General features: G+C 40.4%; 2 protein-coding genes across 12 annotated transcripts in view; one reads left to right on the top strand and one right to left on the bottom strand.

The window, feature by feature from the left end:
• The window catches only part of CSPP1 (centrosome and spindle pole associated protein 1), a 101442-nt gene extending 95201 nt beyond the window's left edge, over positions 1 to 6241 (top strand). For all 11 annotated transcript variants that reach the window (XM_084772912.1, XM_084772919.1, XM_084772915.1 and 8 more), the window contains 5 exons: positions 112 to 158; positions 825 to 888; positions 1586 to 1695; positions 3375 to 3510; positions 5408 to 6241. In XM_084772912.1, coding sequence (XP_084629038.1) covers positions 112 to 158; positions 825 to 888; positions 1586 to 1695; positions 3375 to 3510; positions 5408 to 5616 — 566 coding nt within the window. In that variant the 3' untranslated portion in view covers positions 5617 to 6241. The remainder of the gene's footprint in view (positions 1 to 111; positions 159 to 824; positions 889 to 1585; positions 1696 to 3374; positions 3511 to 5407) is intronic.
• An 846-nt stretch (positions 6242 to 7087) lies between these two features.
• The window catches only part of ARFGEF1 (ARF guanine nucleotide exchange factor 1), an 81780-nt gene continuing 61044 nt past the window's right edge, over positions 7088 to 27823 (bottom strand). Inside the window, exons 24-39 of the mRNA XM_084772893.1 lie at positions 27259 to 27299; positions 26997 to 27166; positions 26170 to 26321; positions 25859 to 26031; positions 24714 to 24874; positions 23816 to 23946; positions 22975 to 23104; positions 22317 to 22452; positions 22095 to 22233; positions 20986 to 21058; positions 16913 to 17045; positions 13846 to 13985; positions 12250 to 12418; positions 10941 to 11079; positions 9869 to 9986; positions 7088 to 8464 (exon numbers count right to left, since the gene is read on the bottom strand). Of these exons, the coding sequence (XP_084629019.1) occupies positions 8300 to 8464; positions 9869 to 9986; positions 10941 to 11079; positions 12250 to 12418; positions 13846 to 13985; positions 16913 to 17045; positions 20986 to 21058; positions 22095 to 22233; positions 22317 to 22452; positions 22975 to 23104; positions 23816 to 23946; positions 24714 to 24874; positions 25859 to 26031; positions 26170 to 26321; positions 26997 to 27166; positions 27259 to 27299 (2170 nt within the window). The 3' untranslated portion in view covers positions 7088 to 8299. The remainder of the gene's footprint in view (positions 8465 to 9868; positions 9987 to 10940; positions 11080 to 12249; positions 12419 to 13845; positions 13986 to 16912; positions 17046 to 20985; positions 21059 to 22094; positions 22234 to 22316; positions 22453 to 22974; positions 23105 to 23815; positions 23947 to 24713; positions 24875 to 25858; positions 26032 to 26169; positions 26322 to 26996; positions 27167 to 27258; positions 27300 to 27823) is intronic.

Below are 27823 nucleotides of genomic sequence, written 5' to 3'. Positions count from 1 at the left end.
CTGTTCTGATGTGTGATAGTGAAGGTAATTTTCAGTAGAAGCTCGTAACAGAAGAGGGGAAGTGTAACTCACCGGTAACTTTCTCCTGCCTGTGCCCTGTTGTGTTTGCAGGTGACTTAGATGCTGTCTCCAGTGGTAACGTACAAGGGCGCAGGATGGTAAGCAACCACTTCACACTTTCAAGTTGGACTTTGGGGCTATGTTAAATAAGTAGTTCAGATTTTTGAATATGTCCATAATATTAATATTTATTTTTGAAACAATTTAAATTGTAAGGGCAGTGTCTAGAGATGTGTGGAAAAAATTGGCTGTAATGACATCCTAGTGGCTTGAGCTGTTTCTTTTAGCTGTGTAATTCTGGGGAGGTAGGCAGAGTATTTTAATTTTTATGCTTCCATTTCTCAGTATTTACAGAATGAAGTCAATTGTATTTACTGCTGAGTATCACAACAAAGATCAGTTCATATTTTTAAGGCCTAGATAGGCTTGGCAGACGTGTTTTGTATACAGATGTGTGCAGGAATTAGTTACCATGAGGTTAGACGAGACACTTAATTTACAATCGGTTCGAGTAGGGCCTGGCCACGCTGACTGCAGTTGTTAGCAGTCACTAACATCAGCAGTAGCAGACATGTGTTTAGTAGATGATGAGTGAGAACGTTATCTTACACTTACCCTGCAGTAACTTAGGATGAAGACTGTAGTCAGCAAATCTTTATGTACAGTGGGTGAGAAACTGCCATGTGCTTAGGGTAGAGGAGCCATCAAGAGTATTAAAACAGCCATTAACATATGCTTATTGTTTTTCTGTTTTTTCAATTCAGCCCTGTAATGACACTAGTGATTTTTTGAAAAATTCATTACTGGAATCTGATAGTGCTTTTATTGGTGAGTGTATTTAATTTACTGGTGTTATATGGATTTTTAAGCTGTATGTGTGGCTATGCCTACTTTAGACCTTTAAGAGAGGATACCACTTTGTAGCCCAAGCTGATCTGGAATGCTCTGTGGCTCAAGGTGACCTCAAACATCGATTCTCTTGCCTCTTTGAGTACTGAGATTATGGCTGTGCACTGCTGGATCTCAGGCTGCTATAGCTGCTTTTGAAAGTAGTTTGGTAGCTACACAAAATGCTGGGTGGTCACCGTAACACCTGGCAATAATTCCAAGTTTCTCTCCATCTCACAGAGATGTACATGAATATTAATCAAGTGGTATCATTCAAGTGCCACTAAGCTGGCAGTATTCACCAAATGGCAAGTGCAGAGGCAAAATGTGATGAAGTAGGACTCAGCGATGAAACGATCCATGAGCCTCAGACTCATGCCAAGCGCGAGACACAGAGACCGTGTTGTACAGGTCCATGTGTGTGGAGCCTTGATGAGAGAGTGCTGGACTGGTTGCCAGTGAGCACATGGCAGCTCTCTGAAGTGATGGAAACTACATAGTAATCACTGTACAACTGCAAATTCACCAAAGAAACCACTGAACTTGTAAATAACATCTTCATAGAACAGAGAAAACGACATCAAGCTCTTGCCTGAGCTGAGTAAAACTGACGCTTTTTTGTGTGTGGCTTCTTTAGGTGCTTATGGTGAGACATACCCTGCCATTGAAGAGGACGCCTTCCCTCCACCATCACGGCTGCCCTCTGCAAGGGAGCGCAGGAGGAATAAGTTAAAAGGACTAGATTTTGTATGTATGATCTTCTCAGTTTAGGAGATTGAGTTTAACCTCAGTTTATGTAGTCCAATTTCAAAAACAAAAGAGGAGACATGCGTCAAGAACCAAGTGGGCATGGCTTGAATCTAGGTTCTGCTGTGCGATGTTTTGGTGACCTCGTAGCTCTTCTAATGGCAATATGTAGCTCTGTAAATGTCCTATAAATGGTAAATGTATTGCCTCAGTCTTTATCTTAGTTGCTATATAGTATACGAGCTTTAGAGAAGCCAGAAAAGCAACTGGCAGCATTTATAAAAGCCTATTTATCCTGGTAATCACATGATGTAGTGGCAAGTGAGTTACCCAAGAACTCAAGTTGTTCTTTTCCATAGCTTTACAGTGTAGTCAGTAAAAGGCTTTGGAGCTTCAACAACCATGTTCTGATGGTGCCCTTCCTCTTTGGGTCAGCTCCTTCAGCATTCTTTCTCACTTAGGAGGATATGTACTGGTACCCAGGAATGTTTAACAACTGTCAGGTTGTAGCACTGTCACCCGGCCAGCTCTACCAGGCCGCAAACTATGTTGCCCTAGGTAACTACTGGTCTGATTTGGTCTGTGAACTTTGTTTTTCTGCATATTTGAATGACTAGCTTCTTGTTCTTTCTCATGAGCCATCCATCTAATAGCTTGTGTCAATACCTGATTCCTCTTTATTATATGTAGACACTAAAGTTTGCCTAGTCATTCAGTAGGTGAGGAATATCTGAGTTATTGTCACATTTTCTGCATTATGACTAATGAAGTTTCATGCGGGCTTTTGTTGTTTTACCCATTTCTTTTGAGTATGCACCAAACAGAATTATGAGTCACTGAATGAATTTAACGTTTTGAAGGATTTTTTGAATGTTTTCTAAAACACGTTCACCATTTTAGTTTTCAATTTTACTTTTATAGTAGTACACAGATTTCCTACTTCTTCATAGTATGTCCAGCAGTGGTTATCACCCATGATCTTGTGTACAGCTGAAGTGTCCATTATCCCACAGGACATCTCATGCGCTTCCTTCCTAGCCAGTTGTGATCTGCTTTGTGCATTTTAAAATTGTGTTTTGTATTTTCAGGTGAAGCTTAAGGCTTCTCTATACATTCTGTCAGATGTTAGATTTGCAAATGTTTTCTATTAAAGATTGTCCTTTTTATCTTCTTGATAGGTTTTAAAGCACAGAAGCTTAGCTTTCAAGGAGGTTCTTTCACCTCCTTGAATTTTAAGGATTTTGGGGGGTTTAATATAAATTAAATGTGATACAGCTTGAGATACAGGGTCTGAATTCCTTTAGCATGTGGAAATTCTGTAGCACCATTCACTGAAAAAGCTATTTTTCTTTCTCTTGTACTGATTCATTTTTAATACTTTTTAAATTTAAAATCTAAAACACCAGGTCTAGTTTTGGGATTTTCCTCTTCCATTGCTTTGTGCATCTGTCCTGCCAGCGAGAGTTTGCTGTTTGTGTTTTCCTTTTGTGCCCTATTTCCCAAACCTCATGCCAGCATTTGTGTCATCACACTGCTCTCTCTTAGCCCTGACAAAGTCACCTGAACCTGCAGACATGGATCCATATGTTCCTGTTTTGCTTTTCAGTGTATACTGACGCAGTGTAAAGTCATGTTGACTGACTGTTGGAGTGTTTCTACATTCTTTCTCTTAACTATAGGATAGTAGTCGACTCTACACACCACCAGATGGCCTCTCCTTAAAATCTGTCTCCAGTGTAAATGTCGATCAGGTTAGAATGAGAAATGAAGACAGAATGAGAAGACTGACTGAGCACAAGAAACCCACCAACACAGGTAACATGGCGAGGTGCTCACTGGCTGATGCACAGCTGGAAGGAATAGAATTTAAGTCTTTTGAGTTTTATAAACTAGTGTGCAAATCCAGCTGCAGCAGATTTTTTCATACTAGAAGAGGTTTTTAAAGAGCGGATCCTAAGCAGTTATAGGAGACACGTGTATGAAACATATTCAAGCTGTTTTCAGCATGGAAAATTCTAACTAGTGTGTTAGGTAATTACTGTTTTCTGCTTGTTTTTTGGTTTTTTCGAGACAGGGTTTCTCTGTGTAGTCTTGGCTGTCCTAGACTCACTTTGTAGTCCAGGCTGGCCTTGAACTCACAGCAATCCGCCTGCCTCTGCCTCCCGAGTGCTGGGATTAAAGGCGTGTGCCACCACGCCCGGCATGGTAATTATTGTTTCTAAGTAACGCATCTTATTGTAAGTCTGTAGTATTAAGAAAAATTTACCTTTACTTGGCTTTCTGTGCCATTAAGAAAAACTTTTCTGTTAATATTGTAAGCCAACAAGCTGGTCTTCTCACGATGAGTGGTCTTCAGTGAAACTTTCCATGAAGCACAGGGTAGCTTCAGACTTCCTTTCCCAGTCTGTGCCATGCTCTTTTTTATTGTTTTATTATTTTTTAAAATCAGGCTGTTAATCCCTGGGATCATGAGCTAGATTGTTTTAGTAAAGTGGCGTGTTTACAGAATACTCTTTGGTTTGTTAAGCTGCATTTCACTTCTTTTGTTGTTGCAGCTTTTTCTTAAATGTTTTTCAGTGCTACTTTTAAACTGAATTCATTTCTCTAGTCCAAGAGTAATGGGTTCTGATGGTAAATACATGATAAAAATTAAGAGAATAGTACTTTTCATTTCTATCATATTTGGAAAACATGGACTAGTTAGAAGAGATGTCTTAAAGTGCATTTTCCTGGCGAGGCAGTGGTGGTGCACTCCTTTAATTCCAGCACTTGTGAGGCAGGGGCAGGTGGATCTCTGGGTTTGAGGCCAGCCTGGTCTAACAGAGCTAGTTGCAGGACAAGCCAGGGCCATACAGAGAAACCCTGTCACAAAAAAGAAAAAACCCAACGCCCCCACTAGCCCCCCCAAATTTCCCTTCATGTGTACCTAGATTTGCCCTTTGTTTCAGAACCAGAAGACTTGATCTAATACCTAAGAAGGACTTATTTGAGAGAAGACAGAAAAAATTAAGATTCTTTCAGATTTTCAATGTCTAAACTATTTTGTTTTAACACTGTCCTTTCAAACAGGAGCTTTTTGGTATGATGTGGACTGATTGCTTATTAAACTGGTTGCACACGCCCCTTCCAGAGCTAATCCAGACCAGGAGATGTAATTTTTTTTTTTTAGAAAAAGAAATTGACATCACAGGGTAGGAAGACAGATTTTTTTCCCCCCTATTTTATACTTAAGTCAAATACAGATGTAGAATTTGAGTAAAATCAAAATGTAACTAATGAATGAACACATCACCTCCTAATGGGCCATCTTTGACTCGCGCACATGGTCAGTAGTTTCCTCAGGATGACTTTCAGTGTGCCTGTATCCTCAAACTCTGCTAAGGTCTTGTGCCATGTCTATTGTTTTTCCTAATGGTAACAGACACAAAATAAGATAGTCTAGTCTATTACCAGTCTCTTTGGTACAGTGAAGAGTTCTTGTAGCTGCCAGTACCATGGAGTCAACTTATTTCTCTCTGACTCCCACTGCAGTCCCTTTCTAGGCATGCTTTCCTACTTCCAAAGGGGTGGGTAGTTTGCTGGGGAGGGTGGTGGGGTGGGGTAGGGGTGTTGTTTGTAATCGTGTGAAGAGATGCAGAGCTTTAATGGGCTGGACTGTAGGTAACCTGTGTATGTCACCTGTCACCCGACTTGTATTTTTTGCTTCCTGTAGATGATGAGAGCTCACTGGTTGATCCTGATGACATGAGATCCTTGGGTGATGACAGATGCAACTCTGTGGCAACTGAGCCCTGGCTCCGCCCTGGCACTTCCGAAACTTTGAAACGGTTCATGGCAGAGCAGCTGAATGAGGAGCGGCAGCAGGTTCCTGGGAAACCAGGGACTTTTACTTGGCAGGGCCTATCAACCGCACATGCTTAAAATAAACCCTCTCTGGACCCAGTAGTGCCTTTAACAGTAGAAGGAATGTTCAATCTGTGTCTTGAATGTTTTGCTGGTAGCCCTAATATATATATATATAAAGTGTATTTTCCCATGGTGATAAGTTATATATATATATTATGTATATAAAAGCCCTAATTATTGATTTCTAATATAATTGTATAAATTTATTTTTGCAGTTTTGCCGTGGAGTGGTAATGAACTCTTGATTCAACTACCATATGTGCATTAAATTTGCTTGTCATTAAGAGGTGATGAATTAGTGTTACTAGCACTGTGAAATGGAAAACATTGTTACTAGCACACTTGCCACTGTCAGCTTTGTGTTGAAGCAGTTCATAGTGAATACACCTGTTGGAGCTGTGCCTATGCCAGTTGCTATGTAATGAGGGACTTAAAACAAGCTGCTCATTTTCAATATTTGTAGCTACAGGTTCCATAGGAGCAAAGGGAGAGGTGACCACCTTACCTCCATGAGCCATGACTAAATGTTACATTTTTCTGCCTCCATTTTATTTTTGTGCTGATAAAAGCACACACACTCAGTTACTAAATTATCTGATTTCACAATTTCTTGATACAAATAAAGTTCTATTTTTATTAACTATCAGTGTCAGTTTCTTCAAGTGGAATTATGGTTTCTAGAATTTAAAAAGCGCCCACCCAGAGAGAGGCTAGAGGTAGTGGTCTTCTGTCCCACTACCTGAGACCCTTGCATAAGTGAGCTTTTCTAATCAGTAAGTGATACTTCAGAGACTCATTCAACTTCTAGAAAATAATTCTTACTTGGATTAGAGCCTTCAGACATACCATGATGACAGCTGAAGACAACCCAGCCACTGCTGCACTGATATTTCCAGGAAAAAATCTGTAGCTGGTAAGGACAGAGAGCTTACCAAAGTAGTATTTTCAGGTATTCTTTCTTGTTTTGGGCTACGTGTTCGAAATGGAGAGCTGAACGACAGCACTGAAAAACCATCAGTTTCGAGAGGGAATGGCTGAGATCAGATGACACCAAAGCAACTGAGTTCTGGTATTTACCCTGGCTTGAACAGAGCTGGGTCTTGTCATAAATACGACACACCAACTTCTCATTATCTAAAGAGAGATGAAGTAAAGACTAACACAGTTTTGTTTTTTAATGCTATGCACCACCGGAACTGACTCATTTACAAAATGCCATATTATTAAAATGCTCTCCTACCTTTAGGGCAGTTTTCAGTCTCAAATAATAAATAGACTTATCACCTAGTAGTAAATACACTTTGAGTATCCTGGGGTTAAGAAAGAGAATTTAAGGATCCAATGCAGAGACTGCAAAGAAGTGTCTTTGTACCAAAAAAAAAAAAAACAACAAAAAAACCCCCCTTTTTATAGTTTGGCCTTTAATTTAAAAAAAAAAAATCAGTGAAAACAGGGCTGTGGGCTTTACAGGTTTTAACTGCACTGATGAAATAATTCAAAAACTTTATTGACCTATAACCTGATTAGATATGCCAGATGAGAATCAATATTGTACAGAAAGTTGTACAGAATTTTTTTACATAGAAAACTTTACATCTGTACCATATACATTTTATCCACCTGAAAAAATTTTCTACATCCACTGTTAATATGGAATGCTTGACAAGCTTTTCATTTTAACCATCAGAGCACAATTCACAGTATGAATACATTTCCAGTAAATCTAACCTCCCCAAACCATGCCAGATTTGTTATTTTAATATATTCAACATGAAATTCTGTACACAGAATAAAATCTACATCAAGCCCCGCCACCCAAAAGAAAAAGTGACAGCAACCTATATTCATTTTGCAGTGATTTCAAGTTTCGGTCTGTGAAAGGTCGTCATCTATTTTAATGGCTCACCTTGAAAAGCCCTAAGTATGTTACAGGTAGTTCTTGTCAGCAGGGGTGTTCTCTACGTTGGTGGCTGCCCCCTCCTGTTGTGATCTTGACAAGCAATGGCCACAATAGATTGAGACCACAACTACTCCAAAGACAAAAGTTCAACCCAAATGTTTTAGTGCATTTGACAAAATAGTATGGGCATTTAGCAAGTAGATAAGAAAATAAAGAAATAAAACAGTGCAGGAGGAACAATATGTTTTAAGATTTTTATATTACAGACCTGCATCTCTGTACATTTTCACAGATGATGATTACCAGTATCTCAGATAGCCTGAGTGTGCAAAAAATCTTCCGAGTAAGAATACCATAGGTGCTAAATATCTTTAACCATGAGCAATAATTTTTTTTCCCTTCCCCCCAATTATAAACATTTTATCCTTCAAAATACAGCTCTCCTGAGTTGTACTTCTTGCCGAAGTTCATTCTTTACATCTATACTTCTTTGGGTAAGTTTCATTTCCGTACCTGCCAAAAAGTGTGTGGGCTCACCCTGCTCAGAGGACGTGGAAGGGCCCGGAAGGCAAGCTGACACTGTTTGAACAGACCTTCTGCTCAGCATGAGCCCAACGGGTGAGAAGCCATCAGTTTACTAACGGGACTGGATGGAGTGCTCCGACCTGGGGTTACACTGTAAGCCTCCTCAGACACTGCAATTCAGAGAAATATTTTCCAGGTAGGAAACCTCTGCTCCAGGGTCCTTTTACAGAGCAGAGGAATGTAAACACCAACAGAAAAAATATTCAGTTCTCATCATTGCTTGTTTATTCCAAGTTCCTGTTCAGGTGGTTGTGATATCTGGAAAACTACCCCAATCCGCAGGAAAAATCTTCTAAGAACAGCACGCAGCTCAGGAATCAGGTCAAATTGCATGATTTCACACAGGAGAGGGTAGTAGAATGACGCATGAGCCTTAAACTGGGGAGGGATAAACGTCTCCATTAGTAAGCACTGCTTGTACTGCAGACGACAGAAGCTAAGGGGACTTTAGAAGCTGGAACGGCTGGTGTATGCCCTGATCACAGGGGCACGGGTCTGCCCGGGTGCTAAGGACATGAATTATACAACTGAAAGCCTACGAAGAATTAAAAAGAACAAACCTTGCTTTTTCCTAATTGTTTTCAAAAACATTTTCCATTCCATATCTGACAAAATTTAAAAAATCAACATGCTTTTCCTGCATATTGAGCAAAAGAAGCAAAATAGAGTTGGGTTTTATAAGTGGTGACATTGAAATTGCATCCTTTGGTTATAAATGTATTTTTTAAGTTTCAAGAGAAGATTCTAACTAGCACTGTGTTGACAGCTAATGGCTGGCAACCTGACCACACCTGAAACCAACTAAAACTCAAGCAACTGAACACACTCATGAAGCATTTCAAAATATTTGATCGTCTGAGCTGGGAAGACCCACCCTAACCCTGGGCCACCCCTTCTGGTGGCATCCCATATGCCTTTCTGTCGGGCTCTCTGAGCCACAGCTGGTAACCTACTCTGGTCATCACACACTCACTCACTCTACCAACTGCAGCCTCGTGTTCTACTTTTATAGCTCCAGTCATATACTTGGACTCTTTGTTGCTTTAATTCCTTCGTCTCTGAACTCTGGTTTGCTCTCTTCTCTCCTAGATGCTCTTCCAGCCTGTACCAGACACAGGGAACAGTACTGCACACTGTGGCCAGAGAACAGACAATGAGGGAAGACAAACCCCGAGCCTCACCTGGCGATGCACTTGGACACCTGACAGACAAGTGACAGCACTGAGTGGCCCTGCCCTGCCTCATAGAGTCTCATATACTAGTCTAAAGTTTCAAGTATCAGGCCACCTAATTGGGTGTTTAAAATTTAGGGCTCATAGCAACGAATTTCCTCATTTTTTTTTAAAGGTAAACAAAAATATACAGTTTGGAAAGGACTGTACCTATGCATTTACATATAATTTTAACTTTTATTTCTATTGGCCTGCTCACTACAGGTTCTAGTCACGTGCAGCTACTACTTACACTAAGCAGCTGGGTGTAGCCTGGAGCACAAGCCCGAGAACTAGCCTGTGGGGCGGAGGCTGGGGGCAGGGCACACACACCACGTGGGCTGGATACCTGTTTTCAATTGGGGGGACGTTAGTAACTCTAGGGGTCATAATGGAGATTTCAATGTTGAGGCGCTTATCTAAGTGTCCAGTGAGAGTCTAATTCTTCCTCTAATTGCCTTGCTGATTAGAAAACAAAGCTAAGTGAGAGTCTGCATGGCCTACTTTAGAGGACTATAGCCTAGGCTCTGAGTGACTCAGGGACAGGGATGGACAGAAGCCTCATACTTACCCTGTTATCACTGATCTTTAGAACTTTAGTTAGGAACAATAAAAGCAAGTTAGTCCAGGCTTCCCGGTGACTTTCCGATGTTAGAGTGAGGAAGTAACTCAGAGCTTCACTGCAGACACTGCAAAAGAGAAGGCTGCCGTTTACACACGGAAACCTAGTGGTCTGCGTTCACGGAGTCCTCTGAAGACCAGGAGGGTAGTAAGTAGTCACTACTGGTAGGCCCTATTTGTTTACATTAACTGGAGCATCAACACATGTTTACTCAGATTAGGAAGAAAACAAGATACTAAAGGAATCTACTGGGACCGTTAGGAAATCCACACTTCCATGTCCTGAGTTGCACTTAGAGCCCCTGTGACAGCAGGCGTGAAGCCTGATGTTGAGACCTGGCTTGAAACTGACATTTCCTTTCACTGATTGTGAGGCTCAGACTCTTCTGCGCCTGGTGAGTTTTGTTTATAACACAGGAGGTCGGAATAGTGATTTCTAGGAAATGCTGAAGCACTGCTCTCAGAGCAGGAATGAGCAGTGCGCCAGCAGGGTTCCTCATAAACAACAGTTTAGTTTGAGTACAAACTGAATTTAGTTATAAAGTAAAACAGAATGAAACAAATTCAACTAATCAAACTCCAGATACTTTAATAATAATAGTAATAGTAATAATAGTAATAAGAATGAGGATGCCTGCAGGTAAGGCAGCCTATCACACTAGCACTGAAAGGACTTGAGAACTAGCACTGAATTTCTGAACATTCTAGGGTTCTTCTCTGTCCTGTGTGTTAGACATGGTCTGCTGAGCTGCTGTCAGGTAAACACAGAACAGCATTCATCTCAGCCAGGCTCAGCTGCTGCAGCAGTCCCAGACATCCAGGAATAAAGTGCACAGCCAGACCATGCGTCTCCCATAGGTGAGATGCCAAGTATGCAGGGGGAGAGGGGCTGAACCCCCCCTAGGCTGACTGTGTATGACTGATGTATGAAATGGGGCTTCCAGGTTCTAAAGGCTCCGCCACCGTTGGCAGCTGCTACTGTCCCTTTCATCCCCTACACAGCCACCACCCAAGTGGCTTACTTTAAAAGCCTCTGCTGGACTTCTTCCCAGGCACTGACTCTGCTCTCGTCCATGTACATCCGGAAGAGAATGCGCAGCCCACAGGCCAGGCTGCTCGTCTCCTGCTTTAGAAGATTGGGCTTGGACTTGCCTTTGAAGCCTGAAGAAAAGGGAAGTTTTTGGAGTTAGACTAGGAAGGCACCTTCTAGAGAGCTCAAACAGCCCACTGGGGGACATATTTGCCCTGTGTTTAGCTGTCAGTACTGGCTGTCTAAAAAGGAGACCCTATAGACCAGTGAGTGGTTCTCAACATGCGGGTCAAGACCCTTTTGGGATTGCATATCAGATATTCATATCACAATTCATTAACTAGAAAAATCATACTTATGAAATAGCAATGAAATATTTTATGGTTGGGGTCAGCACAATATAACCATATTAAAGGGTCACAGCATTAGGAAGACTGAAAACCACTGCTGCAAGACCATAGATATAAAATAGTTTGGGAAAGCAGAATACTCCTAAAGAATTACACTTGAAGCCCTGCAGGAAAAAAACAGCATGAACACTACTTAAGAATTACATTATGGCCAGGCATGGTGGCTTACGCCTTTAATCCCAGCACTTGGGAGGCAGAGGCAGGTGGATCACTGTGAGTTCGAGGCCAGCCTGGTCTACAAAGTGAGTCCAGGACAGCCAAGGCTACACAGAGAAACTCTGTCTTGAAAACCTAAAGGAAAAAAAAAAAGAATTACATTATGGAGCCCATAGCAGGATTCCATAATGGCAGGATGGGAGGGAGTGGCTGTGTACAAGCCAGAAACGTGAAAACAGAGGAATGCAGTGCCCTCCACAGGAATGTTCTAGTCAGATAGTAGCAACAAGGGGGAGGGGAAGTGCAGTTCCCTTCTTCTCTAAGTTGGGCACAGGGAAGAGGATAAATAAAGGCCATGCTAGATGAAAACATGAAGACAGGGCAGCCAGCATTCTACTGGATGTAGAAATTGATGCCACATTGACAATAGCCGCCTTTATCTTTCTGGCTATGTTGTGGGGGCCCTCTTCTCCTATAATAGGTACTGACAGCTACTTTTCTGGGGCGGGGGGTGTTTCACGACAGGATTTTTCTGTGTGTAGCCCTGGCTGTCTTCGAACTCACAGAGAGCCAGCCTGCCTTATTCTCACTAGACCTCAAGTGCTGAGGCTGTGTGTGTATGTGTGTGTACACACACACACACACACACACACACACACACACACACACACACACACACACACACACACACACACACAGTGCTCCCAATGACAGTATTAGGTCTGGATAGCTTACCTGCTTTCCACAGAGCAGTTCTCTGTTCATTGTTGGAATTAAATGCTTTTGCAAATCTATGTGACTCTAATAAGCAATCCAATAGCTTAAAAAGCTGTTGTGATGTTAAAAAGCGGTACATTCCTTGGTCTTGAGTATCAACTCGAACATCGAAGTCCACTGCATCTCTCTTTGGAAAACAAACCATCACAGTACACACTTAACCAGTGTTAGTAAATGTAAAACTCAATGCTCCCCCAACTCTGTCCTCTTTAATATTTACATATATGTCTACACTTGCTTATTTGTATGTGCACCATGTGCTTGCAGGTACCCTGCCCACACAGGCCCGAGGACAGGAATGGATCCCCTGGAACTGCAGATCTGAACTGCCTGATGGCTCCATCAGGGAATCAAATTGGCTCTTCTGAGCAATCTCTCCAGCTCCCACCTCTTATCCAAGACTACTTTTATAAGCAAATCTCTATCTTAAAGTAGAAAACATCTGCCTTCTGTTAAGCATTCTGGTACCAGAACCCCTCACACTGTCTCAGACCCTTCCTGGAACCCCCAACAGCAGGCTTTGGCTCTCCAGGCCTGTAGTCACTGGCCACCTCTATAAGCACAAGCCTGTTCTCTTTTCCAGCAGTTTTGTATTTCTGGATAATGATTTTAACGACTCTGCTGCAGGATCCCTGTCCTTTTTCTAGTAGCAAACTAACTCCTCGATGACTGCATCAAGAGGTGGCAGGGCTGAGGGCAGCAGGCTTGCACCCTCCAGCATTTCTCCATGCTTTTTAGTGGCCAGCTCAAGTGCTCACAATATACACAACCTGTGTCTAAAGAGCATTCTTCGCAGCCTCACATGGTGTGGGACTTGACTTTTCAACAAACTCCTATCCCCACAAATGCACAGAGCTTTCTGGACCGTGCATCCTTTGCCCATAGACAGCTCCCCTGTGTGGACACCAGTCACTCAGAAATACTGCATAGTATCTATTTCCCCTCTACCCTGGTTTTTAATCTCTGGTGGAAAGTTCTTTATCAATAAGGGTGTTGACAGATCACCAGTCTGGGAAACAGAACAAAACAAATTCCTCTTATGACCACTTTGTGATCCTGTAGCTATTACTTTATTTCTTCAGACCTTTTTTTTATAGCAAAACTCCTTGACAGAGTTAACAATATGTACGTACAGTCTCCAATTCCTCCCCTCGTATACCCATTACAATTAGGTTTCTGTCCTCAGTGATAAACTGAGGTCTATGCCAAGCTTATCAAGTCCCATGAACTATCAGAGGGCAGTTCTTAGGCGCAATGTCATGTGATCCATCTAGCCGAGTTCATCACATCCTGACCTTGCTTCTCTTTCAGCCTCATTACTTTCTGTGGCATCCCTACCAACTGCCTTGTCTGCAGTGCACGGGGCCCCAGAGCTCCCTTCCTGACCCTCCCTCTCTGCCAGGGCCATTCTTACTTATGACACCATCCAGGCTCAGGGCCCAGGATGGCAGCCATGTGAAGATGACTTTACAAATGGCATCTGTAGCCTATCATCTGTAGCCTATCATCTGAAGCCCAGATGCCTCAGCTACTTCTAGTCTCACAGCTCCTTACCTGGGCTGCAGCTAAATTTTCTGCATCCTCCTTCTTGCTTGTGGCTGGGAAGAACACAATGTTGTCGATGGTCTGGATAAGTTCCAGCTGCACAACACATTTAATCAACAGGGCAGCAAACAATTTTTGTTCTGGGAATTCTGTGAGGAAACCCCCCAATGCACATGCAAACAAAACATTATTTTGAATCCTTTATAATTTCTATGACATTATAACGCTAAGGAAACATTACAATGTACACAGGCATCTGCATATCTCACACTGAAGAGGCATCCTGCCTTTATTCACAGGTACCCCCTTGCTAAAGTAACTTCATATCTATGAAACATGTAGGAAAGAATTTGCTTAAATAAATAGAAACATGTCACATTATTTGAACAGTGTTTATACTTTCAATTCAGTTATTAGTGAAATAAATAGCCTTTAGTGATACCCAAGTCTAATCTTTGAAAACAATATAAGAACCTGCATAAGAAAACAACAGGGCTGGGCGTGATGGCGCATGCCTTTAACCCCAGCACTCGGGAGGCAGAGGCAGGTGGATCTCTGTGAGTTTGAGGCCAGCCTGGTCTATAAAGCAAGTCCAGGATAGGACAGCCAAGGCTACATAGAAAAATCCTGTTTCAAAAAAAGAAGAAAGAAAGAAAAAAAGAAAACAACAGGAACAAGATCAACACCAAACAGAAAGTGGGATAGCCTGGGTTCTAATCAAACCAAACCATGCGATATTGTGCTTTAGGCATACAGCAGGTTTATCTGGGTACAAATGTGTATTTGTAGCTTAAACTAATGTTTATTTTTAATCGATGCAACAGTGTATATGTTAGAAACACATCATTAAGGATACTGCCACTAAACAGCAGTTTCAGAAGTGTTCCCATGTTCCTTCCACTCCACAGCGGAGACAAACTTCACTCCTCACTATACCAGCCTGCCAGGTGCCGTCACAGGAGGATGCTCCTTTTCAATGATCACACAGGGAGGCAGACGCAGAAGCTGAGTCACAGTCCCTCAGTTTCTTTCTAATATAGGAGGCATTTACGAAAAAAAATGCCTCCTTTTCTGGTACCAATTTTTGCAAGTTAAATTTACTTACTGAGATATTTGAAAGTAAAAATATCCAGATTTTTTTCTAGAAATGTTGTTCCATGTAACATTTGGTTCTTATGGTTGAAGACAAGTTAAAAACAAAACAAATACACCGCTAGTCCCAAGGTTGTCTCTTGTATCATCCCTTACTACTATGCATTCTCACGACTTCATTTCACTAGCTGACACATCCCAGGCCATGAGGCAGACCGAGCCTCTTGGCAGCACCTGGACCCAACGGGGGCTTAGCAGCAGGCAGTATTTAAAGAAACAGTTTAATCAGGATATTAAGAGAACTCTGAGTGGTACTCAGATATCCCTGAAGCAGTTCGGTGGATGAGGGTGCACTGTGCCTGTTAGTAGGAATGTAAAAGCTATCATGAACAGCTCAATGGCTCCTTAGAAGTTACGCAGCCCAGTAATTCTACTTCTAGGTACATTCACAGAAGACCCGAAAACAGGTGTTGAGACAGTGCCTGGACAGGAATAGCTCCACTAGCACTACACATAATCCAAGGGTGATGGACTCCGTGCCTATCAGCCGCTGAGAAGACGAAGGATGACATGTACACAAATACGTAACTCAGTAAGGAGGAGGAGTAAGTCACTGATTCATACTGAGAAGAATCTCAAAGCCATGTCACCCATATAAAAACCACACAAGGGGGCTGGAGAGATGGTCCTGAGTTCAATTCCAGAAACTGCATGGTGGCTCACAACCATCTACAGTGAGATCTGGTGCCCTCTTCTGGCAGGCAGGCACACACGCAGGCAGGATTTTGCACAAATAATAAATAAATCTTAAGGGGAAAAAAAACAAACAAAACAAAACCCAAAACCAAAAAATCCCATAGAAGAGCCCAATCATAGACAAAGAGAGCAGAATGGTGGCTGCCAGGGCTAGAGAAGGGATGGATAAGGAGTGGTTGCTCACTGAATATAGGACTTCCTTTCCATGAAATGTTTTTTAACTAGCCAGAGGGAATGCGCACACAACTTTCTCAATGTACTAAATGCAACTCTGTTCATTTGCAAATAATAATTTCTGTGAATATATTCTCAATTAACATTTTTTTCTAGACAGGGTTTCTCTGTGTAGCCTTGCCTGTCCTAGACTCATTCTGTAGACCAGGCTGGCCTCGAACCCACAGCCATCCGCCTGCCTCTGCCTCCTGAGTGCTGGGATTAAAGGCGTGCGCCACCATGCCCAGCTTCAATTAACATTTTTATTACATTCATTTATTTTGTGTTTATTGTGCACGTGTATATATGTGTGTGCTAGCAGGTGGAGGCCAGATGGGAACTTTCAGGAGTCAGTTCTTTCCTTCTACCATAGAGTTTCCATGAATTAAGCTCAGGGCACCAGGCCTGGTGGCAAGTGCCTTCACCACCTGCTGAGCCATTTTTGCTGGCTATAGTCTCAAGGTTTACAAAGTGCTTAAAGCCACTTTCTTTTTTAAGGGGGTGTTGACTTTCCTATGTGTTATTTGCTTTCAGTAAAGAAAACTGAACCAATGTCAAAAAGTGAGAGTGTCTCATTTTTGGGCAAAAGTGATGGAAACTGTGAAGGTGGTCCACGGAGACATAGGGTGTGGGCAGCAGTGCAGAAAGCTTGATCCTCTGAGCTTGGGGCTCTGCCTACAGAGGGATGCGGGTCCTTTACTTAGTTCCCAGAGGATAGGAAAGACAGACAAGCACCTCTGCAGATAGACAATGGGGCTGCACTGCAGAGGGGGTAGAGAAGGAAGACCCATATGCTCAACACAAACAGGAGCCAAACGTGCTGTGATCACAACTGAGGCTGCAGATGTTAGTGAAGTTCTCAAAAGAGAAATCTGTCAGAGATGTCCTCAGTGGGGTAGACAGAGTGAAAAGTGATCTCAAAACCAAATATAGCATATGCTTATTAATGAGAGTAACAAAAATGTCCCTTAGATACATAAAGCAGAGTTTACATTTATTTAGAGAAATAACTCACTTGCTGTAGATTTCACTTTACTAACTTCTTCATTCACAGTAGAAACAGAAACTAGTGGTGCTTGCTGTCTGTTATCTGAAGATCTTGGTTGAACAGAATCATGTATGTCTACAGATTTTTGCGATATTGTATCCTAATAAGATAAATTCATTGTTAAGCACATTACAAGGAGAAACATGTTTTCTAATATACTATTTTTTAAAAATCATAAAATTTAGACATTACCAATGAAAAAAAGACATGCTGCATTTTAAATAGGACAATGGCTGATGTTCATGCAAAACAACTGCTGTAAAATGAGGCCAGCCTAGACTGTAGAGAGGGAAACTTTTCTCAAAGAAGCCTAAACCTATGCTGGGCAGTGGTGGTGCACATCTTTAATCCTGGGAGGCAGAGGCAGGTGGATTTCTGTGAGTTCAAGGCCAGCCTGGTCTATAGAGTAAGTTCCAGGACAGCCAGGGCTACACAGAGAAACTCTGTCTCAAAAAACCAAGCCAAACCAAATCACCCTTCTGAGCCTCTGTGGGCTCCTGCCTGACACCAGCCCCCATGTGATGCTGCAATGCACGAGAAAGAACTTAGCACTGCCCACACGTGTTCTCTAGCTCTGACACAACTTTAACATGTGCTAAAGTGGAGGGAGGGTTCATGTAGCCGACAGGAGTTCCCTTTGTGGGAGTAGTTAGTAAAATATCTTCTGTTGCTCAAGAAACCAATGACCAGAAAGGTCAGTGTGAGGGTGACTAAACAGAACTTTGGTGTCATGAAGAGAAGCTGGACACAAAGCCAACAGACCTAGGTGCTGTCTGACCTGAGCTGTGATAGCAGGAAAAACTTAACAGTCCTGAGCAGGGCTCTGTTTGCCTCACAGGTCAAGAATGAGAGGTGGGAGGGGTAAAGCTCCTGCATGGGCCACACCGCGAAGGGCAGCTGTCACTCCTCTTTGCTCTACTTGGTGACAGCACTGAGAGAAGGCAAGTCGGCTTCAGGACGAGCACTCTGTACTTCTCTAGCGCCTGGCCTCACCCGGGCTGCGGATGGCATGTGTTCCTAGAAACTGTGCTAAGCAATTAGATTTTAACTAGCTTCAATGTCATCTGAAAACACAGTTTATGATCTGTTATTTCCAGTTCTGAATAAAATAGGCGAGATATTCATATAACATATGACACGCGGTCCTCAAACTTTTGAAAGGATTAAGTATGAAAACATTTTCCTAAGATTTACTTTTAATTATGTGTATGCGCTCACAAGTGCAGATCTCCTAGAGCTGGAGTTACAGATGACTGTGAGGCACCATGTGGACGCTGAGGAATAAACTCAGGCCTCGGCAACTGCAGTTCTTGCTCTTCAACACCCAGCAGCTCTCTAGTAGTACCATGCAAGTATTTTTAAACAATGAAGCACTCTATGTTATAAAGCCGTATTTTATTGCTATGGGTTTTTAGTGATCTAAGTAAATTGTTGTTTAACATATAAGTCCCTTTAAGTAAAAACTGTTTTAGTCTAGCAGAATTATTTATTTGACCATGATGACTTTAAAAACATTTTTAAAGTGCAAACTAACACATAGGAATACTTACAGGAATACGTAAACTGGGCTATAATAGTGAGGGTTGAAAATTATTTTTATTTTAGAAACTTTTGAGTTCTTTCTCAATTTTTCTGATTAACCAATGTAAAAAAGAAGGAGTCTTTGCCCTTTTAAGGACAGTTCTGCATCATAACACATCTAGCTTCGCATGGTAGTAGCATAGCAAATGAGGCCCTGTAGGAGACATTCTCCATGTAGCTGCAGGGATATTGCCTATACATGCTAAATAGTATTTGCACGTAAAAATCTTTTAAGTAGATATAAGTGTAAATGAACAGGAAACAAATGGAAGGGTGCCTACCAATCAGGAGTCTACTGGAGTCGAAGTAGGAAGGTAGTATAAAAAACGGGTACATTTTCAGCCCTGAATTCTTTTTTGTACACATACTTAAATTACATCTATTTTTATTAGTGACAAGTTATTTTTAAAATATATTTATTCAGTGCACTGCAAGAAATGCTACAGCTAGAAATGACAGTGAGAAATTCCTATGAAGTTGGCAAGGTCTAAGTAGTCAGAGAAGAGAAAGACAAACTGAGACTAGAGATGGTAGGAGCAGAAATGGCAGAGCAGAAATGGCAGAGCAGCAACAGCAGCTGCCAGATAATTAGGTGAGCCGGCACGACGGTGCTGAGACACAGTGCGACTCAGTCTCGGGTTTCCCAGCCTGAGGTCTATGGTGAAGTGCAGGATCTGACTTAATCTATACCACATGTCTCAATTTACACAGAGGGTAAGTGACATCCAGAACAGGACTAGACAGGTCTGATCCAAGATTTCCTTGGGCATAAAACAAAGCCCATATTGCATATGCTACCCTGTGCAGTGGAGGAGAACCCACAGAGAAGAGTAGCCTCACTCCTGGCATGCACAGGATGCCCTACAAGTAGTGGGGTATCTAACAGAATCCAGCAGATCAATTATGAAGCAATTATGAGTCTCGGTGGGAGATACCACAGTTCTCAAGAAAAAGAATACGACTTTAGTATGTAACCTATGTTTTAATTGTTAACAATTAGTTGAGAAAGTCAAAGGCTGTGGAAAGCAAACAGGTCAGTAGGCACTATCTTGCTATTATGGTCTTCTGGGTTTAAAACTCAAGGGTTAGGGACTGGAGATAAGGCTTGGATATCAACAATGTTGAACCTGGGTTTGATTCCCAGATTTCACATAGTGGGTCACAACTATAACTCAAGTTCTAAGGGACCTGGCAACTCTGGCCTCTGAGGATTCCTGAACACTTGTGGAGCACAAAAACTCACGTAGGCAAATTCATACAACACATAAACAAACAAACAAGCAAACAATCTTTTAAAAAATTTCAAGGGCTATAAAACCATCGTGAATGGTGTGACCTAGTTGTTTTTCTTTCTTGTTCTTTATGGTAAAATGGAAAAAGTAGAATCAGAATAAAACCTACCTATCAATAAAAAAGTTTCAACAAGAATTTTCTGCTTGTGGTGATCTGAGAGTTATCCTTTGGTACCATCAAGGAAATAAAACATGAGAATTATGTAGTGGTTAAAGGATATAATATGAGCAATTTTCTTTAAAAAAGAATTCTGAAAAATGTGGGGAGAGTATGCAAGGGAGTGAGGAAAAAAAGGAAGGAAGGAGTGACAAAGCAAAAAGAGTGCAACAATCACATGATGAAACCTGGTGCAATGGGTAGTTTATGTGTAAGTTTGTTTAAGATATAGTACCCATGTCCCAAACATTTAAGTCAAAAGACTAGTAATAATTAAATTTAATGCTGGACAAGTGTTCCCTATACAATTGTGTATAGGAAACTAATTATGGACTGAAGGAATTTCCTAATTATTTTCTGCATAGTGATATTATATCAAAGTAAAAAAGTTAAAATAAAAAAGATTTAATAATATCTTTACATTGGTGTGGAAAAATCTTTATGTAATCTGGTAGCTGCATTCACAATCCTTAAAATCATTTTACTTTATCATGGTATTAGAAAGTTTAAAATTATTATATGTAAAATTCATCATCAGGAATTTTAATCTCAGAATTTCACACAGGAAACTTACACCATCTTTTAAAGAGAGTTCGTCTCACATTCTAGTGTGTCATGCTTTAGTGTATGTGTGAAACACAGAAACAGATTCATGCTCAAACCTAATCTTCTATAAGCAATGATAAGTAGGGCCTTTGAGACGTCACCTGACGTGAGGGCAGTGCCCCATATATAGGATGGTGCCCCTCTGCCTTCTGCCATGTAAGGATGCTAAGGTGCCAGTACAGAAGCAGATACAGCCTCCATTAGGTACTAAGTGCTCACACTTCGCAGCCAGCACAACTGGGAGAAGCCTACTCTGGTCATTTCTAAACTACCTAGACTGAGGTGTTCTAGACTGAGGTGTTTTATAATAGCAACAGGGACAGGTTAGGACCCTGACCCATGAGAGTAAGGCCTAAACTGAAATCTCTTCCACAGTCAACTTTGACTATGCTTTATTCACTTACCAACTGTTTTTCACTCACAGCTGATGGAGATGGGGGCGCAGTCTCTCCAGAAGTAGGACGCCAAGTGAGAAGCCTTTAAGACACCAGAGCAAAAACCAGTTATGGGAAGAAAAGCGTGAAAAAATATTAACTCAATTTTTATCACTCTAGAATTTTGTGAAAGCATAAGCTCTGGGATCTGGCAGACAGATGTCAACAGATGGCTCCACTTCAGTATCACGGAGTTGGGAATTTTAATATTTATATGAGTATTCCAATAACATTAACCAGATCTAATTCATGTTATAAAACAAGATATGAAGTTAAAAATGTGGGATAGTTGGTAATTTTCATATGGTTTTATATCAGCACTGGGTGCACTGAATGTTCCTACAAAGAGTCTATCTGCAGACTTAAACACTGCAGACAGTAAATAAAGCTACACATGAATCAGAGCTCACTGCAGGGATGAGTGTCAAGTCTAGTCTGTCCTGTGAAGAGTTCCAGTGCTAATGTGTTCTGGCTTTCTTTACTGATTAAAAACTACTCATAACTCACTCTTTACAGAAAGATGACAACTTAGTGTACAGTGTACTATTTACAGAAGATTCTTTAGAGTAGTAAGTCTGCTGAAACTGAAATACATGTTAAGGAGGCTTTCCTTCTCTGACTCAAAACTATAACCTAGTGTGATTATGTTCAAATAAAATCTTGGAAAAGCAGCAGTCATCACATTATGACCCAGATTTTGGATAATCACACTGTTTTGGTTTACACATTACTTACTTCACATAGTTTTTTTTTTATTTTAAATTTTTTATTTTTATTTTTTATATAACAAGCACATTTATTTGGAAAGTGTGATTGTTATGACACTAACGCTGAGTTATAAAAACACCAAAGAAGCAAAGATAGTTCCTGAGTTTTAGAATATCACTAAAGGTATACAGATGTTATAATCTAGGTAGACAGAAGCAAATATTTTCTTTCTTTCTTTCTTTTTTTTTTTTTTTTTGGAACAACCATTCCAAATTTAATACAATTACAACAGGACTCACGAGTTTTTAGTTAACTCACTTTAACTCCTAGTCAATATACAAATAGAAATGTAGGCCCATGTAAAATCTTACGCATGTGGAATTGTCGTTTTGAAGATATCCAGGGTGCAGTTACACGTTTTATCCCAGATTTCTAGAGTAAACTTTTCACCATTCAGAATAACCACATTTTCAAGGCAGTTTGTACCAGATCTTGCTAACTGCTCATTGTCTAGAAAAGAAAAGAGCAATTCACTTATATATTCCCAGCTTGACACGTTATACTTAGCATTACTCTAACTGGTACAGGCCTACCTTGTTGTACACACCAGTAGAGCTGGGCAAAAATATCATCCAAAAGTACATCACTGAGAACTTCTAAATACTGGGTGAATACATCACATATTGCATAAAGGGCATGGTTGCAAGTTGTTGTCATCCATTCAGCTTTCTGAGGAGAAAGGAAGTCATGAGATGAAGGTCATGATATCCATCAACCATTAGACCCTGTTTTAACTCTCCTCACTCAAATTACATCAAAGATAACTGTAAAAGTCTCCATTTAATATTGCTATATAGGACAGAGAGGGAAATGATGCTTTCTAGCCACAGAGCCTGAACTACATGCTGTAAGTAGTTAGAGTAAAACACACTGAAATAAATAAAAATAATTTTACTTTGAATTCAACATCTAATATTAATAAAATTACTGGTGTTCTTAGCTATGAGTTTAACAAAATACAGAAGAGAAACTGACAGTTTAACAAAAGCAATGAAAATAAAATTAAATCATTAATTCAGTCCTATTTCCAATAGTGTACTTGCTAATGAAATAAAATACTATTATTTCTCATGTATTGAAGAAACATTCAAGAAATTTTTTTATGTTCTATGTGCTTAATTTCAAACACTAAAATGTATGAGGCGAAAACCTGAAGACTGCTACAACTTTAGGCTAAAGGTATTCTCTTACCTCTGTCTGCTGTTCTGGCAATTTCATGTTGTCAAAGATTCTGAAAACAATTCTAAATAAGTCCTGCCACCAATGTTTTTCATAAGTGTGGCCATATGTTTTCATTATTTCAAACATTACTGTTAAGCCCCTAAAATAACAGAACACCATTAGGAAAGCTGCAATACAAAGAAGCAAAACTTCCTAAGAAAGGTTTAAAGGTTTAAAAAACTACGAAAAAGAGAGTTAAGACTGGTTGTTAATATATAGAGTAATTTAAGTTGTAAAATATCAAAGTCCTTTAGGATATATAATTCAGAAAGTAAAAAAGCGCTGGCCATCAGTTTACACTCTAGCCATTACACCCTGAAATGGAATCTGTGGTGCTCTGACTAGGCCCCCACAGGCGCATGTGCACTTGAGTGCCTGCTCATTACAGAGTGGCTCTACTTGATAGGGTTAGGAGGCGGCACCTTGTTGGAGAAGGCTATATCACTGGAGGCTAAAATATAACTTTCTACTTCTTTTTTGTTGTTGTTTGCTTGTTTTCTGAGACAGGGTTCTCTGTCTGGCTTTGGCTGTCCTGGATTCGCTTTGTAGACCAGGGTGGCCTCGAACTCACAGAGATCTGCCTGCCTCTGCCTCTCCTGGGATTAAAGGCATGTGCCCCGCCTATCTCCCAAGCTTGTGCGCGCGTGCGTGCTCTCTCTCTCTCTCTCTCCTCTCTCTCTCTCTCTCTGATTCTTAATATATTTGGTAAAAACAAACAAACAAACAAACCATTTTGTGGTATCCATAAGAAAAGTTAATTAGAACAAAAGTAAATCCTTCAAAACTTAAATTTTCAAATACGGATTGTTACCTGGTTCTTACATCTAATTTGCATCTATTGATGATACATGATAACTCAAAGAGAATCGGGAACCATCCTCTCACCCACACCCTGTCTTCAGGCGCCACATTCATGTCGTCACTTGTGTACTCCTTGAAAGCCTTCAAGAGGAAAGGTGGAATCAGTATGGCAAAGCTAAGCACTCACACGGTCAAGTTAGTATTCTCAGGAAAAACACTAAGTGCTTTGCCAATCAAAAGTGGGAAAAACTACATAACAATTTACAAAAAGCTGAAGAGCTTTTTTGTAAGAGCGTTAGACTACACTCTTTAAAAGCTGGCATTTCAGGGCTAGAGATGGTTCAGTAATTAAGAAGACACCCTGTTCTTGTAGGGAACGGGGCTTGCCTCCCAGGACCCTGTGAGGTGGTCTACGCCTGTTAACTCCAGCTCCTGGGAGTCAGATGCTTCAGGTCTTCACGGAGACGACATGCACACATACCCCTTTCCCACATGTACACATAATAGGATTGGATATTCAAATTCAAACTCGCAGCCAGACTGACAACCCAGCCTCTTTTTCAGTGCCAGTTAACTTTAGTGGTACAAACACAGGCAGATAGGTGGCAAGGAAGGGTCTTTAGAAACAGGCCAGGCTTCAAAGCCTCTTTCTCCTTTAGTTTCTTTGCAACTCTGGGTACATTTTAACTTCTCTGTCCTGTTTCCTTATCTGTATAAAGCTGGAACACTACCTGCTCCATTTAGTGTTACGAAAATTAAACTAATAAACACACATAGAACACCGATACCTACAGTAATGGCTAGTATAGACCCTGGCCATCTTAACTCAGAATTGAGTTCCCAAACAAATAAAGATTTAAGACTGTATTTAGTATTTAGCAAAATTTCATTTACTAAATGATGTATACCTGAGGTCGATCAGACACATATTTTGCACAATGCCGAATAAGTCGAATTGCTTCCATACTTGTGTCTGGGAAGGCTGCATTACATGCGAATTCGGATAAACACTTCACTGCATCCTGGAAAGAATCAATGGTGGCTGGAAAGTGTTTTTCAAATACAAGAGCTACAACAGAGAGAAAGAAATAGAAATAGCAACACATTTTCAATAATTTTAATTGTATCCAAAATATATTAACTTCTAATGTAGCACATACTTCTTACAAGACTTTGACACCTAACAAAAATGGGTCCAAGTCTGTCTTTATGACTAGCCTGTCCTGAGTAGTGAGGCAAGTGAAATGTGTGTATTTTGTTTACACTATGAAAACACCATATAATAAAGTAATGGATACCAGTTATGCAGATTTAACTATTCTCTGGTTACTGTTTTTAATAATGCCTAAGAGGACAGCTGTATACAGTGCATACTCAACAAATGTTAAGACCACCACTATTACTACTGCCACTACTGCTACTGTGAACAAAAATCTCTTGGAAGGAGTTTCTGTGTCCGCAGAGACTGATGGATAGACCTGAATGTCAGTACTCTAGAAAGAGTGTAGGTTCAGAAGCTAATTACTTTACTGTGGACTAGTTTTAGCTTCTGGCACAACCATTCCTTGTCCCACTGTATATCTGAACTAGTATATTGTAATAATAACCTCTTATAAGCTACTAACTTGGCAGAAGCCAAGAGTCAAGAAGTCATCAACAGTATCTTGGGACTAAAAATATGCGGCCCCAGTATGAATGTATCTGCGTCTCTGATGTGCCACCAATGTACTGTAAAGTTCCTTTGGTTTATGACTTTCTTTTTTTTCCTGTAAAACCCTGTGAAACTGCTTACATATTGGAACATGGAATTTGAGGTAACCAAATCTGTGCTCCTTGGTCTTTCAAAATGGCCCCAGAATAAACTGTCTCTTATTTCCTTTGGTTTTTGTGCTGACACCACTATTACAACTACTATGATTTTTCACTCTGGTTTTAGAATCAAAATTTGTAAACTTAAAGCCACATTACAATCACAATCTTACTGCACCTGAATTATCAACTAAACACATTCAGCTTTTCTCTCTGCACTTGAATGCAGTTAAGGAATACTTACTGACAATGTGTCCTGTTGTCTGAAACGCAAGCTCTACTATGCTTTCATCTTGGTCTGAGGCAGCTAGATGGAACACTGAGAAAATGTTCTTCCATCCTGACCGAATATTTGCAGCCTGAGAATTAACCATCTGTGCTATACACCGAACAACCATATCTCGAATTGTCGGGGACCTACAACAGTAATATAGTTGCTTAAGTAGGCATCACATAAAATTCAAACCATTTCTTTTTCTTTTTTCTAATTTTCCCCCTGGCATAGAACAATATATAAGACATTACTGATATTATTCAACTCAAGAAACACATTACCTGTTTCGTTTCATTATATGTTCAAAAGGCCGTAAGAAGTCTTTTTGGAATCTGAAGTTTGCAAGCTCCCCTTTCTCTAAAAACTTCATTGACAGCTGCCTCAGGGAATCCACTGCAAATATGGCTACATCTTCATTAGGATTACAACCAACCTATAAGGGCAACAAGACCAAGATGCTACTGTTACAGGTAGAAGTATAATTTTTCGTTTTTCCTTAGGAAAAAAGTACAAAATAAGCAGCACAGGAAGACAAATCCTCGGCTCTTCACAAAAGCATACGTATGCAAAAACTTGAACAGTAATTTAAAGAAACTGCCAAAAGTTTCAGCAATCATTTCTAAAAAGAATTCAACTCAAAAAATTGCGTTTCCATAAAAAAATGTATATGAATGTGTATATGTGCTGTCTTCTCTGTGTGTATATTTATACATTTGTGTGGGTGTGCAAGGAGGTAGGGCAGAGGAGGGCAGAGGATTCCCCCAAAACTAGAGTTGTAACTCTAGGTGGCTGCAAGTCCTAGATGTGAACACTGAGAACGGGACTCGGGTCCTCTATGAGAGCCATCTCTCCGGTCCTTCTTGTTTCTTTTTGAGGTAGGATCATGCTATGCATGTAGCCCAAGCTAGCCTTGAACTCACAGATGCTCTGCCTCAGCTTACCCAAAGCACTAGTAATAAAAGTTTGTAGCATGGTTCATGAAAGCTTTTCTAAATTTAATTATAAAACTGTAACAATTGCTTAGAAGGAAAAAAAAACTCAATAGACTTTGAGTAGGAAAATTTTTAAAAATTGCAAATGTAAACAAATACTATAATTATTCAAATACCTTATTAAAATGATCCCCAATAACTTCCCAAATCCGAGACCACTGCAGTCGTATTCTTCCCATGTTATAGTATGATATTTCTACTATTTTTTGTAGACTAAACATTCTTGGATGTGTAGTGGAAAGCAATTCATCCATAGACACAGCACAGAGCCAACGAACAAAATCAACTATAAAGTAAACACATTTATATTTCAATCTTAACTTTAATGCTTTTTAGACAAAAAGACAGCTTAAGAGTAAAATAAGTATTCATACTCACCAATAGCATTTCCATCTAGCCTTGTGGATCCTGTGAATATTCTGGGAGAAAAAAATAACATAATTAAAAACTTTACAAAGTCTTACTTCTGTTATGCCAACTCAGTCATGGTCTGGAGTATTGACAGTTCTTAGGTGTTTTTAGAGGGCCAAATGAATATTTATTCCCAATATAGCTTATTAACAAGAGTTGTCAGAATTGTTTCCTCTTCCCATTTACATTGTGTACTCGAGTATACACTGTAACCTCATTTACAGATTTGCAAATATGAGGCAAGCATCTTACGGTGTTCTAAGGTTAAGAATATATTAATCTATAAAAGCAATGATTGGTTTTCTAGGAAGAGAAGGGCTTTTCAAGTTTTGCTGATAACCTATTAGCTTTAAGTAAGTGCTCTTGCGCATGCTTGTGCAATCTCTCTCTCTCTCTCTCTACACACACACACACACACATACACACACACATACACGTCTATATAATTAATTTTTTATAAGTAATGTTCATTTGATTAAAGAATTAAATTTAGAACTTAATGACAAAAAACAAACAAACAAACCCCAAAATG

The sequence above is a fragment of the Acomys minous genome, assembly GCF_964271855.1.
Source record: "Acomys minous genome assembly, chromosome: 1".
Classification (NCBI taxonomy): Eukaryota; Metazoa; Chordata; class Mammalia; order Rodentia; family Muridae; genus Acomys; species Acomys minous.
Note: the sequence above shows the minus strand (reverse complement) of the source record. Positions and strands in the feature narration are given on the sequence as shown.